Source organism: Athene cunicularia (assembly GCF_003259725.1).
Source record: "Athene cunicularia isolate RWA chromosome 2 unlocalized genomic scaffold, athCun1 chr2_part1, whole genome shotgun sequence".
Classification (NCBI taxonomy): Eukaryota; Metazoa; Chordata; class Aves; order Strigiformes; family Strigidae; genus Athene; species Athene cunicularia.
In genome coordinates, this window is record NW_020799095.1 from 79,474,871 (window position 1) to 79,491,860 (window position 16,990).

The 16,990-nt window shown below is 38.7% G+C and overlaps 1 protein-coding gene across 1 annotated transcript; it reads right to left on the bottom strand.

Annotated features, from left to right (window-relative positions):
• Window positions 1–2,271: 2,271 nt before the first annotated feature.
• Window positions 2,272–15,620, bottom strand: LOC113476631 (protein cordon-bleu-like). The gene is made up of 6 exons (XM_026842445.1): window positions 15,592–15,620; window positions 15,348–15,451; window positions 12,097–14,114; window positions 11,344–11,463; window positions 8,968–9,219; window positions 2,272–3,583 (listed from the first exon to the last, which is right to left on the bottom strand). Exons 2-6 carry the CDS (start codon window positions 15,433–15,435, stop codon window positions 3,566–3,568), a joined length of 2,496 nt encoding a protein of 831 aa, XP_026698246.1. The 5' UTR covers window positions 15,436–15,451; window positions 15,592–15,620; the 3' UTR covers window positions 2,272–3,565.
• Between the last annotated feature and the right edge of the window lie 1,370 nt (window positions 15,621–16,990).

Below are 16,990 nucleotides of genomic sequence, written 5' to 3' on the forward strand. Positions count from 1 at the left end.
ATCAAGTTTTTTTGCAGATCTTTGCATTCACATTAAACCATGTGCTTAATGCTAAGCAGCATCAAACAACAGAACTGCTTCTTTCTGTTCTGGAAAGGTTAGAGGCAAAACATCGCAAACTATCTTAGGGTGGCATTTTTCACTATTTCATAAATGCATCTCTTGTTCTCTTCCTTTTTCCTACACACTGATGAAGTGCCAATTTTTGGCTGTGGTAAATGTAGCATAAATTGTACAAATCACTTGTATGAGCTGGGGAAGTTGAATCCTGCCATTTTCGAAACTCTGTAGATTGATGAACATGTCAAAAGGTCTTTCGGTCCAATACTCTGCACAACCACGTTAGCAGGCTGTCTGTACAAGGAAGAAGAATCTGTAATGAAGTCCCAGAAGTCAAATAGCTCATGCAGACAGCCAATATTATTTAAAATTAAATATCTAATCAGAGCGATTTAATGCTGGCTTTATGGTTGAGTAATACTCTGAGGTCAGTAAAATAAGAAAAAGTTAATAAAAACATGTAAAAAAGTGAAGGGGAGACCTACAAATTTTATCTGAGACATGAGAATAGATTTCTCTAAGACCTGAACGTTGATTTATACCCGTACAAGGAATAAAGATACCAAATCCAAATTATCCATTCAATTTCCATGGTGATGCCATTTTCCACCTCATTTCAATATCTTACTCAAAAAGACAATATAAAGGACCAAATGATTCGGGCATATATCAGACTCTTTCCTCTGTTTGAACTGAGGCAAGAGTATATCGGGAAAATCGAGGCTGAGAGATACACTGGGGAAAAGGGGAGCTCACCGTCCTTTCAGTTCTTCAAAAAAGAAACCAGCCTGTAGATTGTCCAGCTACAAGTGCCATGAAAGGATGTGTCAGGGGCTAACCTAGGTGGCATGTATACCTGCAGACATAGGCTTTGTCTGCACTAGCAAACGGCGTGCACCAGTAAGAACAGCTATATAGATGAAAATACTTGGCGTTGAGGACACAATATCTTTACCAGACAAATTTCAGGGTTTTTTCTTTTATCTTAGGACAACCTCCAGCATGGTTCCATGGACTGAATGCCCATTTGTGCTGGAGCACATCTCCTGAACTAATGTTATTCAGTAGGAACCCAGTTTCTGAGCCCTGAAGCAGGGTAAAAGAAGGGATGAGTGGGTGAAGAGCTTCAGAGTGCTTGCCTGATATGCACTAGAACACTGACTACTTCCCAAATGAAGACTGCTAAAAGCATTAATAGAAAGCTATTTCATGGAAGGGTCATACCTATAACTAGACTTCATTATAGTGAAATGTCTGCTCACTTAGGGTTAAATTAAGCTGCTACCAGGAATTCAACAGCACCGGGATGACAATGTAAGAGCATCCCAGCAACAAGGGAAGGGAACGAACACCCAGTCTAGCTTCCTACTGTAAGCAGCTGAACTCCCCCTCCATTTTTAGCTTGAGCTGTGATTGAGCCAGCAGGATTTTTTGTAATTTTTTTGCTGTCACAGTGAAGGTGACATCTCATCTGCAGCTGTTTATAGTTTTTGACCCATGGGAATTCAATACTCAGAAGTTTATTCATTAAGAACTCTTTTATAAATTTTAGTTCTATACCGTGCCAGCCACCAGAATCAGGACATTTGCCTTGAAAAGCCTGGTGTTTATCTCAAAATCCAGTCCTGGATCCCTTACATTGAAAAGTAAATACTCATACAACTTATTACACCAAAGGAGCGTTAGTAAGGAGGTGCTACAGACCCAGGCCCTTCAGGCAACACTAAGCAGGAATTTTGGTTTATGGTACCTAACCAAGGAAGCTATATTTGCTGCTGGTGGGACTACAGCATTTAACTGAATACTTCCCTGTGATAGCATCTTTAACATGTTAATATTTCTGATCTAAAGCATCCTGAGAAAACTTTTAAGGCAAAAGAAGGCTAACCAGTCAACAAAGGTGATCTTATTTATCCTAGGGTGTGACAGAGCACCTTAATTCTCAATAATTAGCTCCCCTAATGAGGAAATAGATTATTATCAGTGCTGCATTACTATCAAAGTGTATATAACTCTGAAATCTTGATTCTAGTTGATGATTTCCACTGTGTTCCTAGATTATTACTTGTGAGCCCTTTCCTGGCTTGAGACATTTTATATTAGACATGAGATATCAAACACAGCATACTGGTTTGCCTAAGTCCATCTCTAATTCTAATTTCTTTCTGTAAATGGAAAACATTTGGCAAAAAGAGTCTTTCAAGCCATGTCAGGTTTTGATTTTGTTTTTATTTGTGGCACTAACAGACATCAATATTTTACAATATATAATATGCAGTCACTTTAAATGCAGATGGCTAAATATTCTCATGCTTTCAACATTACATAGCTATACATTTTAAATTTCAACTCAAAAAAAAAAAATCTGCCATCACTCCTGTCTGTGATTATAAAAACGTAAATGTACAAACCTTCTCTTCTTCAGTTTCATTACAATATAGGAAATGTGAAAAAGCATTTTCATTTGTCCTTTTAATCAATTTAACGAAACATTTTCAAAATATGTACAACAACAACTACCAAAGTAGTTAGCATTTGAAAAAGATGCTGCTATAAATACTTGTGAGACAACATACAACAGCCATACAAATTGGAAACAAAGGACCAACTTATGCATGACCTGAACAAGACACAACAAAAGTTCTGGTTGCTGATACAAACCAGCTTCACTTCATTTTGCAGTGCAGGAATGAATTCTAAATCTTGGACCTCTGTGCAGTACTCTGAATTTTATTTATAACCTTCACAGTCTGTTGCAAATAAGAGACCCTTTAAGGTGTCTCAATATTTTTAAAGTGCCATGAATGTTACTAGGATTCAGTATATCTTTGCATATTAGCATTGTATACATCATATCCCATAAGTAACTTTTCAACAGACATCGTCTCACATTCATTATTGATTGTCTGCTTTTCAGAGCTCCACCAGAGATATCAAGTTCATCTAATTTTAAAAACCAGTGACTCCAGCATATGACAATTTAGGTCCTTCATAATACACCATAACTTTTTTCTTGTGATTGTTTTTTTATAGATCTTTATTCTGGTTTTCATCCTAATTGCTTACAGCCCTTTTCCAAATCAAATAAGAAGCAAGTAAATAGTTTGAAATAGTTACATATTTTTAACAACTTGAAATAAGTATTACTTTCCAGATAGTGAGCAAAGTCTCTTAATTTTGCCCATAAACACAATTAAGTATTAACACAGGACTGCACAGTGTTTATATTCTTATTAACCTGCCAACAAGAATAGTTTATTGGCAACCTTAAATATTCAGAGGCAAAACACAATTCCTTGGCACAGAAGCTTTACAGCAGAGCAACATATTTTCCCCTCAGAACCATTATGCAGGAACACACTGAAAATTAACTACAACTTATTTTGGCTTGTAGACAAGAGAATAAACTAAACTTCTTGATGTTTTTTGCCACTTCAGACCTTGAGTGATGATTATGGGTGCATACGGGGTTAGATTTTCCAATTACCTGTTCTTTATACATGATTCAAACGAGCAGAGGGACCTATAACAAAGAAAAGCACATGACCAATCAAGATATTTTTAAACTGCCAGCTGTTGACATTGTTAACCAAACATTCTCCTGTGGGGCTGTTTCCAAGCTTGGTCTCTTCATCAACTCATTGAGGCTACTTAAAGCTTATCTGCTTTTTTTCTAGCTGTACCAGTTGGTCTAATGAAAGGTGTTATCCTTCCCTAAAAAACCCACACCTCACACATCCTTAGATATTATGGTTGCAATTACAGGATTCCTGGAACATAGGTGACGTATTTTTGTGTGAACTTCCTTTATTTTGTGGAATGAACAGAAACCCAGGCTGGGAATATGCAATATCTGACAGTCAAAATCTGTTCAGTATCGGTTAGCTGTCACTGGTCATAAAAATCAATTGATGAGTAGTTTGCTTCTTGATTGAATGAAGGAAACTCCCAAAGGCATCAGAAATGCTTATGTTCCTTCCTAGTCCTCAGGTCATCTAAGCATAAGCTTAATTTTAAATACATGTGCTAGGGTGCTCTTCCAAAATCAAAGTTACTTTGAGCTTTGATTCTATCAGAGAGATATACATTAAGGCCACCACAAAAGCTAAACAGGAATAATTTATTTGATCAAGTCTAAATCTTCCATTTTGGCCTTAGTATCCATGGCAGAAGCTTTATTCTTGAGGAAAAAAGTAGGTCACAGTATAAATTATTAGGAAGGTGAAGAGGTCAAATTAAATTTTATCTTTCAATTCAGAGTAACAGCATGCAAACAACTGCCTCTTACTGTGCATGGGAACTAGAATCCCTTTATAGGCTCATTTGACTACCTGTTTATCAAGCTCGGCCAACCTTTTAGTGGGGCCTCCTGCCCCACTTGAAGCATACCAAACCCAACATCAACTGTGGCTTTGAGCCTGTAATCTCTGTCATTGCACCCACAGACACTGATAATAAGAAACAGTATTTCCTCATTCACAATTATATATCTCTGATTATGTGAGAAGAATAGTCCACTGCTTGACATAAGGTATGGAACTAGGCCATGCTTCCTCGAAGACACTCAGCATGCCATAATTCAGATCGATGCATTACTTGTTGGCAACCAGCTTCAAATTATCCGTGTATACCAGGGTCTCATTGTAATGGGTGCAGTAATTACCTTACCTGGCTCCTTTGATTGCCAACAGAATGATACACTGCACGTATCAAGAGTTTGTGTGAGTAAATGTCAATACCGAACACTGGCATGAATGCTTGTGGATACTGTGATGGAGCCAAATTAATTTTTAAAATCACAGCGAGCAAACAGAAAAGGCTGCTTAGTGCAGCTCCAATCTTTATTGGAAAAGATGTGAAACCTCTCTTGCATGTACCATTAAAAAGCAGTCTCCAGCAATCATTTTACCATGAGCAAAAGCCTGTTCTTCAGACATACAACTTGCCTTCCCCACCTTGTGCAGGTGCATTCCCCTGAAATATTTCTATCAAATCCCTGGGTACAACTCTACCTAAAATGAGTAGATGGCATATAAGCTAAGGAAACTTTTATAGCTTCTCTTTGTTGGGTAAGATTTCTATTCCTGCATGGGCTTGTGCTGCAACTATACCTACAGCTAGACATCTAACAGGTTATTTGCATGCGTAGTTATGGTTTTTTCCACAGACAATCACGGTAAATCCCAAGGCAAGTTACACAGACACAAAAGTACACATGCAATGATATATAGAATTTCAGAAATCTAGCTAGGCTATTTTGCATTTTCTGAGATAGAAACAGAACGTTAAAAACTAGACATAAATATCTTGTGTGTGAAATTGTGACAGAAGCTTCTTGATACAATTTAAGGAAAACACTAGTTCACTTTTAACACCAGAAGCTCAAACGGTACAGCATTATGACCTGAGTTTTGCTCATCAGAATTAGCCAAAATTTGGTCTCAGATCAGCTGTTTATTTCCTAGATCAATTGATTCTCCTTTGTACTGGAGGCAGACTACACAGCTTGGAAGCAGGCTCCTTGCTAGTGAGACACGTTCATTTCTCAAGACAATTAACCCCCAAAGGTACTAGGTCAACCATCCTGGTTGGTGGCTTTACTTGATGCCATCTCCCTGACTTGCTGTTATACTTTGGATGTGTTAAACACCTGCCAGGTTCCTCCACAGACCATTCTGAAAACTGAAGAAAAAGGTTACTTCCTACACATTGTCAGGTCTTTTCCAGTTTGGTAAGTTCATTCCTTTCCAGTAACATGTCTGTTTCTCCATTCCCTTTGGGTAGGATCTATAGTCTAACCACTTTCTGGCAGGTCTCTGAACTGCACTGCACTGGGGATGAACCATTTTACTGAGCAGGCCCAAATGGGCTTGGCACCCGCAAGAATTTTCCTTCGGGAGTCTGTGGACAGCAACAGCGTATGCAATAAAACAGAAGCCATTTCTTCAAAACAAAGTATGATTTATTTGCCAAAGCAGGCACAGTACTCCCAGAAATGGATTAAAGAACAGCCAGGAGACCTATAAGCATACTGTCTTACCTATACTTGGCATTTCCCTGAAGTACCTATTTTTGCTCTGGTTTGTTTTGGCTGACCCAATTACAGCCTATGTGGTGCAGACCCTGACTCTCAGCAAGGCAAGGTCAGCCTGCATCAGTTTCTCTCCTCCCTTCCTGCACAGTGGATCTTTTAACCTTAAAGTTCATGACTTTAGCAAACAGCTGTGTAATCAGGGGTGGAGTGGAGGAGTTGCCTTTTCACAGATATTAATAGAGCTCAAATGTTTGTTGGGATGCTCCTTATCTAGGCAATTGGTTGCTTTTTACGTTTGGTTCTCCTGACAGCTTTGTTTGATCTACTTCCATTGCAAATAACCCCTCATAAATAAGCACAAACTGAGTCATACATAACTAAGCAATACAGATTCTTCCCAGTTCCCCACTATTAGCTAAATAAATGACTTCACCATCAGAAGGCTTGTCCCAGAAAACTTTGAGAAAACAACGGAAGAGAAACAGATGCAATTACTGAACTGAACTACCAACTCTGTTGTCTAGTTTCCACAATGAAAATCTTCTAGAAAGCAAAGCCAAAAATGGCTCTGTGCTCACATCTCCAAATCATGGCATAGATCTTTGACAGAGGAGGCAAAACAAAGAGAAAGATTTGCTTCAGCCCTGTCTCAAAACCACCTGCCAGTCACTGTCACAAACCACTCAGTGTTCCTTGGAGATACGTTCTTCAGCTCTAAAGGAAGAGAACCCTGATGTGCAGCTATCCTGCATTCTCTCTCTATGGATTCAACTTTTGCTGTCATAAGTTGTCCAACTGCAAGGCAGGATCAGAATGCAGCTCTCATTTAACGCAGAAAGCTAGAAGAGATATTAATACATACTGGATAGAAAGTTTTTGAGAAATCTGATAACATTTTTACTTGTATCAGTTATTAAGGGCAGGAGATCTCAGATGACAAAGTGATACAATGTCTCTGGCATATATAAGACTTAGCTTGCATATCCAATATCTGAAAGGACAGCACAGTAATAAGAAAATCATACTCTGCATTGGACAAAACACTGCTCTCTTCTGTTTTCATAAAAGACCTATGTAATAAGAGATGTACTCTTCTGTCATTTCAATGTCAAAACTACCAAAAACTACTCTGTCTTGAAAATGAAAGAAGACAAGCACAGTATTTAGCAGAATACATCTGTATATCCAGCTTACGTTCATGGTCTGCACTGGCTATCCAACTGTTTTGAAACAAATCCCCAAGGATATGATAAAGACTCGTTTTAATGAGTAAAACTATAGGTCCCCTCAGAGACTTCTAGATCTAGAAAACAACTGTATGAAGTATTCTTGAATGTCCAAATAATTTTTTTTTTTCTGTAAATTTGTGAAGCAGGGAAGTAAAGGCCTAATCTGGAGTATTATTTCTTCATAATTTGTAGTCTTAGAATCATAGAATATCTCAAGTTGGAAGGGACCCATAAGAATCATCAAGTCCAACTCCCTGCTCCTTTCAGCACTACCTAAAACTAAACCACATGACTAAAAGCATTGTCCAAATGCTCCTTGAACTCTGTCAGGCTTGATGCCATGGTCACTGCCCTGGGCAGCCTGTTGCAGTGACTGACCATCCTCTCAGTGAAGAACCTTTTCCTAATGTCCCATCTGAACTTCCCCTGACACAATTTCATGCCATTTTGCCATGTCCTGTCACTGGTTACCAGAGAGAGGGGATCAGCACCTCCCCCTCCACTGCCCTCCTTGAGGAAGGAAGGACTGCAATGAGGTCAGCCCTCAATCTTCTCTTCTAGCTGAACAAAGTGACCTCGGTCACTCCTCATAATAGTATGCATAATGTAGATGTAATTTTTCACCTGTAAAATAACTGCACATTCAGATCAGCGTTTGCATGCTGATGTAAAGTTCCATTAAACACTGATTTGTTTGTGCCATTTGTATGATTCTGTGGAATTTCTGGTTTATCAGAAACAAGATTTTTTTTTTGTTACTTACTTTTTAATGTTAAAATTTATTCATATTTTCTGAATTACTTTAAAGAGGACAAGTAAGCAAGGTTAAACCCTATTTACACTTTTATGGTTGGTATCAGCTAAATCATGTGTTGGGAAAACTACATCTGCTTTTGTACATTCCCTAAAGTCCTTGGATCAAAGTCTATTCTTGGATACTGCAGTGTAATATTGGGATGACTCCACTAAGGCCAACTGACCTGCTTCTCTACCAAGAAATGCAGTGTAACTTGAGTTTAGGAAGAACAAATTTTGATAAAAGAGATAAGTGAAGTTACTCTGAAAACCCATAGCTGACCCATAGCTGACCACAGAAGTGAAACACACATCATCCGATCAATAATGTTCAGGTAGATATTAAAATGACTCCACAGTTTTACTGACAGCTCTCAACACATGTGATCAAAGTGCAAGTGTTGGGAATCAAGGTCTAGGACACACTATTGAAATTAGGAAAGAATACTTGTTTCTAAATTTTCTTCAGGGTCTCATATCTGATCTTTCTTAGGTTCATCTTGTCTAAAGGACATCCAGTATTATCTCAGATTCATAAGAATGAAAAGGGCATGAAAATGCTTTCTAAAATTATATTCATGTTCTTGATGTTCTCTTAAAAAAAAAAAAAAGTATTTTGACTATTCACATGGTTGCATATATGCACAGACTGGTTTAGTCTTAATAGTATGTTTTAATAGCTGTTGAGAGATTTGAAATACACTCCTGATCTTTGATTTAGATAGAGAAAACAGTGCATGTACCTTCTTCTGATGGAAGAAATATGTGGCTAGAACAGCATATAAATGGCTCTCAAAGCACAGCAAGCATAACTGTTTCAACCACAATAAAATATAAAAGTATATCTACCTTTTTCAACTTTGCTGCTCCAGCACCAGAGCGAATGGCCTCCATTAGGGCTTGTCTTGCCTCCCCAGGGTTACCTGTAGCCGTGGCAGAGGATCTAGGAGCTGCTGCTGACAGCTGAATGGGAGGAGGTGGTGGCGGCTGGGCAGGGGCAGGTGGGATACAAAGCTTCTCTTCCTGAGGGTCTTCTGCCTTCCGCAAGGACAGTTCTGCATTCCTATAGCTCTGCAGCTCTTTGGAGGCCAATGAGGAGATCTGCTCATGGTGCAGTTGAAAGGAGGCGATTAATATCAGGCATGACTAAACTGTAATTATTTGACATTTGATGAACTTTCAGCACCCCAGTTTCACTTTGCTTGAATGATGTAAAACACAGAAATTTTGTTTGCTTATGGGATTGAACATCTGTTACTACTCACTCACATCACTCAGCTGGGCTGATTACCAGCATCAAGGATTTGGCATTGACTCTGTCTCAGAAACTCAATCTTTATTTACTGTGAGCTCCAGCATCCTGTAACTCTTCTTGGCATGTAAGGTAAGAGAGAGAGTTGAACTTGGTATTCATTTGGGAACAACCACAAGGGTTTTGGAATCAGGAAGATGTATTAAAGCTGCAGTAGCCACCCAGGAATCTCATTACTTTTTGCACTCTGGGCTGCAGAGAAATAATCTCAAATGACAGGGAGGCTCTTCTAGATCTGAGCTCTCAGACATGGCTTCACTGAAAAAAATGCTGTTAAGCCTAAAGGTTCCAGCCATGCACACAAAAAAAACCCCAAAACAAAACAACAAAAAAACAGGAAGAACTATGTGAAAACACTGAGAACAAAATTAATTGATTGCTCTTCCAAGTGTGTTCCTGTGGAATTTCTGAAACTAAAATTTCTGCACGTATTACCATCTTGGAAACTCATCCTACTTTAAATGAATGCAGGGAGAGGATGCAATCTTTCAAACTAAGCCAGCTTTTCCGTCAACTGTCTCAACAAATATTTTTGCTGTTAACAACATTACTAGTAATAACCATGATAAATTGTTAGTAATTACAATGCTTTGGCAATTATTAGGAAATTCAATATCATGTGCCAAAGGGGAGGTTTTCAAGCAGATGCATTAGCTTTCCTTTCTCAAAGAAACTGAGGCACAAAACTTCTCTAGTGAAATATGAAAGGATTCATCTCCCATCATTCAGAGAGATCCTATATTCTATTCCTTCACAGTAGGTACACACACACACATAATATATGGGAATAATGTAATGCCAGATAAAACATGAACATTTGAGATAACATGAAAGGGACAGCTCCTGTCATCATAGCACATCTATGTCTTGCCTTGTACACATACAAACATGGTACTTTAACTAGCACAGGTGAGATGGTATGGAAAAGAAGCGTACAGTTTCCAGGCAACTTCCTTTAAAATGATGGCAAAAGCTTCACTGCTGGAGGAAAGTATTCCAAAAAGTATCATGATAATACATCACCACTTCATTGTCAGAGCCTCTTTTACACAAATTTACATTTATTTCCAATGAATGCAGAATGCAGTTAAGTACGTGTGAAGATGGCTGCTGCCTACCACATTCTGTTCTCAGGCTCAGAGGAAGCTGTACCCTACCTGCAGCAAGGGTAGTAAGATATGTGAGGGATGAAGTAATTCCCTAACACAGGCAGGAGATTCTTTCTATCTAATGCCAGCTATCTAGATATGTGCTAATGGCCTGAGTCATTGCACAAGGGAAACGGGAACCTCCTTGCCAAATACACATCCTTGGCTGGATTAGGGAACTGAGTGAAAATTAAGGCTAGAACAATGCAGCTTTTTGGCTATTAGAAATAAGAGATGCTTTAATGATTAGGTAAAATTTCAGGCAGAAGGAATCATCCTGCTGTGGCGAAAGCTGATGTTCCATCACCATCAATTACTTGCATACAACTTGCATGCACCAGCTCATGTTAACAGATAAACAGCGTGCATGAAAAACCTCTAGCGAATTTTCAGGTAACTGGGATTGGATGCATGTGGTAGGTAAAGCAAAGATATTAACCTAACTGCACGCTCCTGAAGTACAAAAAACCCCCACCTAAATGTGAAAATTATGAACATTTGATGTCTTCTTACACTCCCTGTAATTCATTTGGATTTCTACATGCTTCTTTCTCAGCTAAGAGCACACCATTTGAAAGATATTAAGTTTTATGGCAGAGGATAGGATTGGACCTGCTATGCTATCTGCGTAAGTCAGATATGATTTCGTTCTTAACTTTTCTCTTTGCAGCACACCGTTTAGTTTGTGGCATATCTGGGTTTATTCAAAACACCCAGTAGGAACAGACTGCACTTAAAGGATCACTTACCATCTTGATTTCTTACCTTTTTCAGCTTTGAGGTGCCACTGTGGCCTCTAATTGCTGCTAGTAGGGCTGAGCGCTCATTCTCTGGCTCCGCATATGAGGGTTTCCTGTGACTGCCATTTAGTGCACTGTCTGAAACCTAGAATATGAAAAGAATAAACCTCACATTGTTATTAGATATTTACTTAGAGATAGCTTGGAAACGGTATTAAAAATATTTTTGGCACTTGTACCAGAATGCAAGCTATGGAGACTAATAAGTCTGTTTTCTTTTGAGTCTGTTTTTACAACCCTTACTCACACTGAACGGTGAGGATATGTGTAGACAGTAATGCTGTACTTGCAGATGCAGTCTCATATCCCCTGAGCACAAAGTCAGTGGCAAACTAGTATCACCCAGTAATACACATGCAGTATTCCTTCCTTGGAGGTATTTACAAGTTTTCTTCATGCTGTGTGTTCCTGTTTTTACGTAGCACACTGAAATGTGGGTTCAGCTCCTGGGCTAACCTCAGTTACCTCTCCTCTCCTTTATGCTGTATCTCTGCACCCTCTGCCTCTTCTAGATAGTGCAGCAGCAATGGTGTTGCATAATATACAGGATGTGCAGAATAAGCAGTGGCTTGGTGTGTATTTTACCATTATAAATTTTTCAGATGCCTTGTGTACTCCTGGTCACCAGCAGCTGTATCGGTTATAAAACCTCTGGTGTCTGACAGGGTGAATACAGGGCTCTGGAGTCTGAACAGGCTAAAGAAAGTCTCCATCTTACCTTTCTGAGTTTCTCCTTTCCCCCTCCTGTTTGAATGGCTTCCATTAGGGCACTGTGCAGTGATGTGTCTTTTGGAACTGGTTTTTGGACGACAGGTTTGAACTTCTTCTTTGGTCCAAAGATATTGGTCTGCACATTAATATCCAGTTCACTGATGGCATCAATATCTGAATCATCAGGTTTCTCCTCCTGTTCTGACTCTGCGTTTGCTGCGGCACCATTTAGTTCGGGTGAAGCTTTAAGCAAACTAACTTGTACACTGTTAGCAGGAGGCCATTTAGGGACTCGTGAAGATGAGTTGAAAGAGGATGGGACTCCTTGGAGATCAGGCGACTTGAGAGATGAGGCTGAATTAATATGGGTCAAAGTCTCACATTTTTGGTCAAACAAAAGATGCATCTTTTTCTCCGCTATACTTTGTTTGTTGTTTAAACCATGATCATCTTCTGCACTGTTGTTATCCTTTGAAGAGGATTTAGTAAGTGGGACGCTGGCATTCTTTTTATAGAAACTCAGAGGAGTTGCTTGATTTGGTGCCCTGATGTTAACTACTTTGTTTTCCACGCCAGAATTATCACCAGGTATAAACCTGTGGGATGCTTTCTGGCTGGAAGTAAAAATACCTGAAAATGTTTCTCTTGTTTCTGCTGGTTCTGTTTCCACAGGGCTACATTTGGCCATAATAATACATCTTTTTGGTGAAACTTCTGCTTCAGTTTTAACCTCTTCTGTCCTTTGCTTATTTTCATCTTTCTGAAGATGTTCCGTAGAGTCAGGCTTAAAGGTAGTTACGCTGATGTGTCTTGCAATGGCAGAGGCAACATATTGACTTGAAGTTCTCCTATGTGGCTTTACAAATGGAAGCTCCAGCTTGTCCTTAATGGTTGAGGCCACTAATGGTGTTACTTGAGACTGTGTAACTGGAAGAGGTGGTTTGGTCCTTTCATTCTCAGACTGTCTTTCAGCTACCTGGGTAGTAGCAATTTGTGGTGCTACAGGTTTTGGAGCTGCAAGACTGACAGGTTTATGTTCATGTTTTATAGTAAAGGGTTTGGAGTTTGCGGTGACTGCTGACTTTTTAGGAAGATGCTCAGCAGAGTCATCACTTTGCTTTTCCATAGAACTTGACCTCCAGAATGCTTTTACTTTCCCAAGATGAATTTCCTCACTTTCATCAGTAGAGGTACTTGGAATGGGCTTACTGACACCCGTGTTTGGGCCTATAAGGTTGCCTAGTTCATCTATCTTAATGGCACCAGTGGAGAGTGAAACTCCTCTATCAAAATGTTTTACTTCGGGTTTGGGAGGGACAACTTTAAAGGTTGTCAAACCCATTTTAGGTTCATAGCTTGTTCCTGAATTCTGGGCACGATGACACCATGTGGGTGTTGATGGGACTTCTGCATCAATTTTTTTTGCTGGTGGCCATTTGATTTCTAATTCTGATTTACTTTTTTTCAGAGATCTTTCTCTGTTACTACAGTCATTAAGTGGATTAATCTTCTCCTTTGCTGTACCGATTTCAGCTGTGGCCTTGGAGTGAGATGGAGTCATCTTAGATTTACACTCCTCAGACTTCACAGCATGTCTGGGGGGAGGGTCCAGTCTTAAGTTCTTTTCACTTCTTTTTTCGAAGGAGGATGTGAGATATTCAAACATATCTCTCCTCTGTTCCACAGGCAAATGACTGAATTCATTTTCAGATGGTTGCTGATATATTAGGTCCTTGGATATGCATACAGCTCCACCATCTGTGTGTCCCTTATCAAAGGAACCTGCATTGTTGTTTTTATTTGTAAAGTTTCCTGTATTAACAGAGTCAGCTGAGATATTTTGTGAAACCCTTGTCTCTGTCTCTTGATTTCCAGCTGAGTTAGAGGTGTTAAATTCTGGAATATCATCTATGACTGTTACTGGAACAGAAATGGTAACATCTTGGGCAGCCTCAACTTTTCTTATATGAGGGCTCAACACTTCATTGATGTACTTGGAGTCAGAGTTACTTATACTATCCACTGCTGCAAAATACACATACAACATTATATACAGACAGTATTTAGGCAATATGACTTTAAATTACACAAACAGCCAGTACAAACTTAAGCAGATCAGATATTTTAGCTACATGAAAACTAACAGGAATATATTTATGTCTCTATTACAAAAAAGGAGAGATCTGGGTCCTTTTTATTGTCTGGTTGCTGATTAAGATCAGCCAAATATTCCTGCAGTCCTCCTGCTTCAGCCAGTGGGAAACATACAAATGCAGCTGAAAGCAGAATTTAATCTATTGTTCATACTTTATCTTTGACTAACTTCTCTCAGTGATAAACATTTCACCACATGACTCCAAAGGAGAAACATTTCTGAGAAACAGAGAACAACTCCAAATTATGTTTCCCAGACCTGGTAAGTAATAACAGCCCAGCTGAAGGATTTCCTTGAGCAAGCAAACAAAGAAACAGTGCTTATATTTTTTCTCTATTCTTCTCACCCTTCATTACCAGTGACTCCAGAAGCCTCACTGTGCAAGAAACTTAACTCTTCTCTCAACTTTGCTGGTATAAATCAAGGGTTACAACACAGAAGCTAAGAACTTGCAGTGTTAGAGAACTCAGAAATTAAATCAGAATCAAATCCACTGAAGAAATACTGAAATAAAGATGGGAAGTTTTAAAAAACTATTCAACATCATTTGGTGACAAACTATTAATAGAGAAATATTTTATTCACAGTAGGAAAAAGAGGAGCACAAAATGACATTTTATCTCTTCCCACTGTTTCATGTTTTTAAATTTTTAACTTTAAAATACATCTGCTAACACAGAGAAGGCATTGGGTACAAAAATGTCCCCCCCTTCTCCACTTCATTATGATAAAATATAAAACAGAGGCACTGTTCATTAAACACAGAGCTAAATTCAAAACTGATTTAGCTTCACTGAAGTCAATGAAATTATACCAAATTTGGCCCATAAACTGCTGTTCATCTCTTTTTGGTAGCAGACACCAAAATACAATAACAATCTGATAAGCAGCTTGAAAAATATTCATTGTGAGCCTATAAAGAGAGGCTGTCCTATGAGCAAAGGGAGAACAGCTGCTTTGGATGGACCATATTCTTCCTCAGACCTGTGAGTTGTTCCCAGTGATCTTGGTGAGAAATATGCACATGTTTAAGTACAGTTTGACTCTGTGTCTCCTGGCTATTCCTCTCTCTTTTGTACTTCATAGGTAACACACTTCCCTACCTTCTAAATCTTCATCCAGGCCAGCCGAAGTCTTCTGCAGTCGTGCAGCAATGAATATATCCTCATTCTCATGCTTAGCCGAAGTCATTTCTTCATCTCTCCCACTACATAAAAGAGGAGAAAAAGGTTGGGTCTCCCCATTTTTTTGCTTTGCACTGTTGCTCTGAAATACACTATAATTTCAGGCCCTTTGGTTCCACGGGGGTTATGAAACTCATTCCCCAAAATATGAAAAATATGCCACCTTAGAGACACACACCGCCATAATGACACATCCACATCTAGAAAGGATCTCTGTGGTGCCTGAGCATACTCAGTTGTTACTCATGATCAAAAGATTAGGATTAATAAAGCCTGTTGCAAAGAAACGGGCTGGCTTCAATGTGAAGTACGCAGTTCATCTGGGCTGCAGAAAAGCAGCATATGCCAAAGCAAAGGTTTTGCATATCCATACAATTTTAAAGCAGACCACTAGCGATCCTATGCACCCACTGTGCCAATATATCTTCACCTTAATTAAATAAAAATTGCATGGTAATGAAAAATAAATACAGTGAAGTGCTGTTAGACAATCACTCTGTATCCTGAGGGGAGGGAGGGGAGGAGGGAAGAGAAACTAATCCCTTGAGAGCTGTTCCGAATGAAACATATCAAGGGGCCTGATTTTGCCAGAAAATAATTCTATGGGTTTTGATGAAGTTGTACAATGATCTAAACCAAGTCTGAAATCAGAATGAGTGCCAAGTATTGTCTTGGCTTATTAAAAGAAAAAAAAAGAAAAAAAAAAAAGAAAAAGATGTAGCTAAGAAAAATCCTAACAAAAAAATAACTAAAATAAAAAAAAACCCACCACATGGCAACCTGTTACACAACAGACCTTCTGTTTCCTAGGAAGAAAAATCTTGACCAGCAGAGCTTTTCTGTCTAACTCATTGAAGTTAAGATTTCATATTGAGCAGTTCATTTTTTCCAGCTACCTGTTCCTCACCTGAATTTAAAACATTGTTGTCTGTGACACTGTATCTAAGTTTTGCCCTTGTGATTAGCCTATTGAAAAATAATTTTCCATTCTAGGCACACTTAAACTAACTCTGGTCAGGTGAAGCAAATTTGCCCTTTTCAAGATCAAACCCTTAATGGCACAAATACAGTAACAGATTACTTTTTTTTTTGGTAGTTTACCAAATACTACCTGAAAAATGCTATTCTTCTGCTGCCGTTTAAGATAGTAATCTGAATAAAAATTCAGGCATTTTCCTGACATCAATTTCATTTATGTCTAACAATGTAGCTTCCTTTTTTGCTATTTTATTGTTTGATTTTTTCCCTTGCTCATACCAGGAGCAACTGAAAGCACATGTTGAAGCATCAGGTTTTATTTTATTTCATTTAATTTCATTTTAATTTTTAATTAAAAAAAATTATTTAGCATTCACCTCTCCTTTCTTTATATCTTCTATAACGGTCCTGGAGCCCAATTCATATACTTGCACCTAAACTGCCTTGCACTTACAAAGCTGAGTTCACGTAGGTGGGATCGATGAAAACAGCAAAATACATATGCAGAGAAGGCTTCCAAAACTTTCCTCACATACACATCCTTGTTGATCTGAACATACAGATGGTATAGATTCAAGATGGCA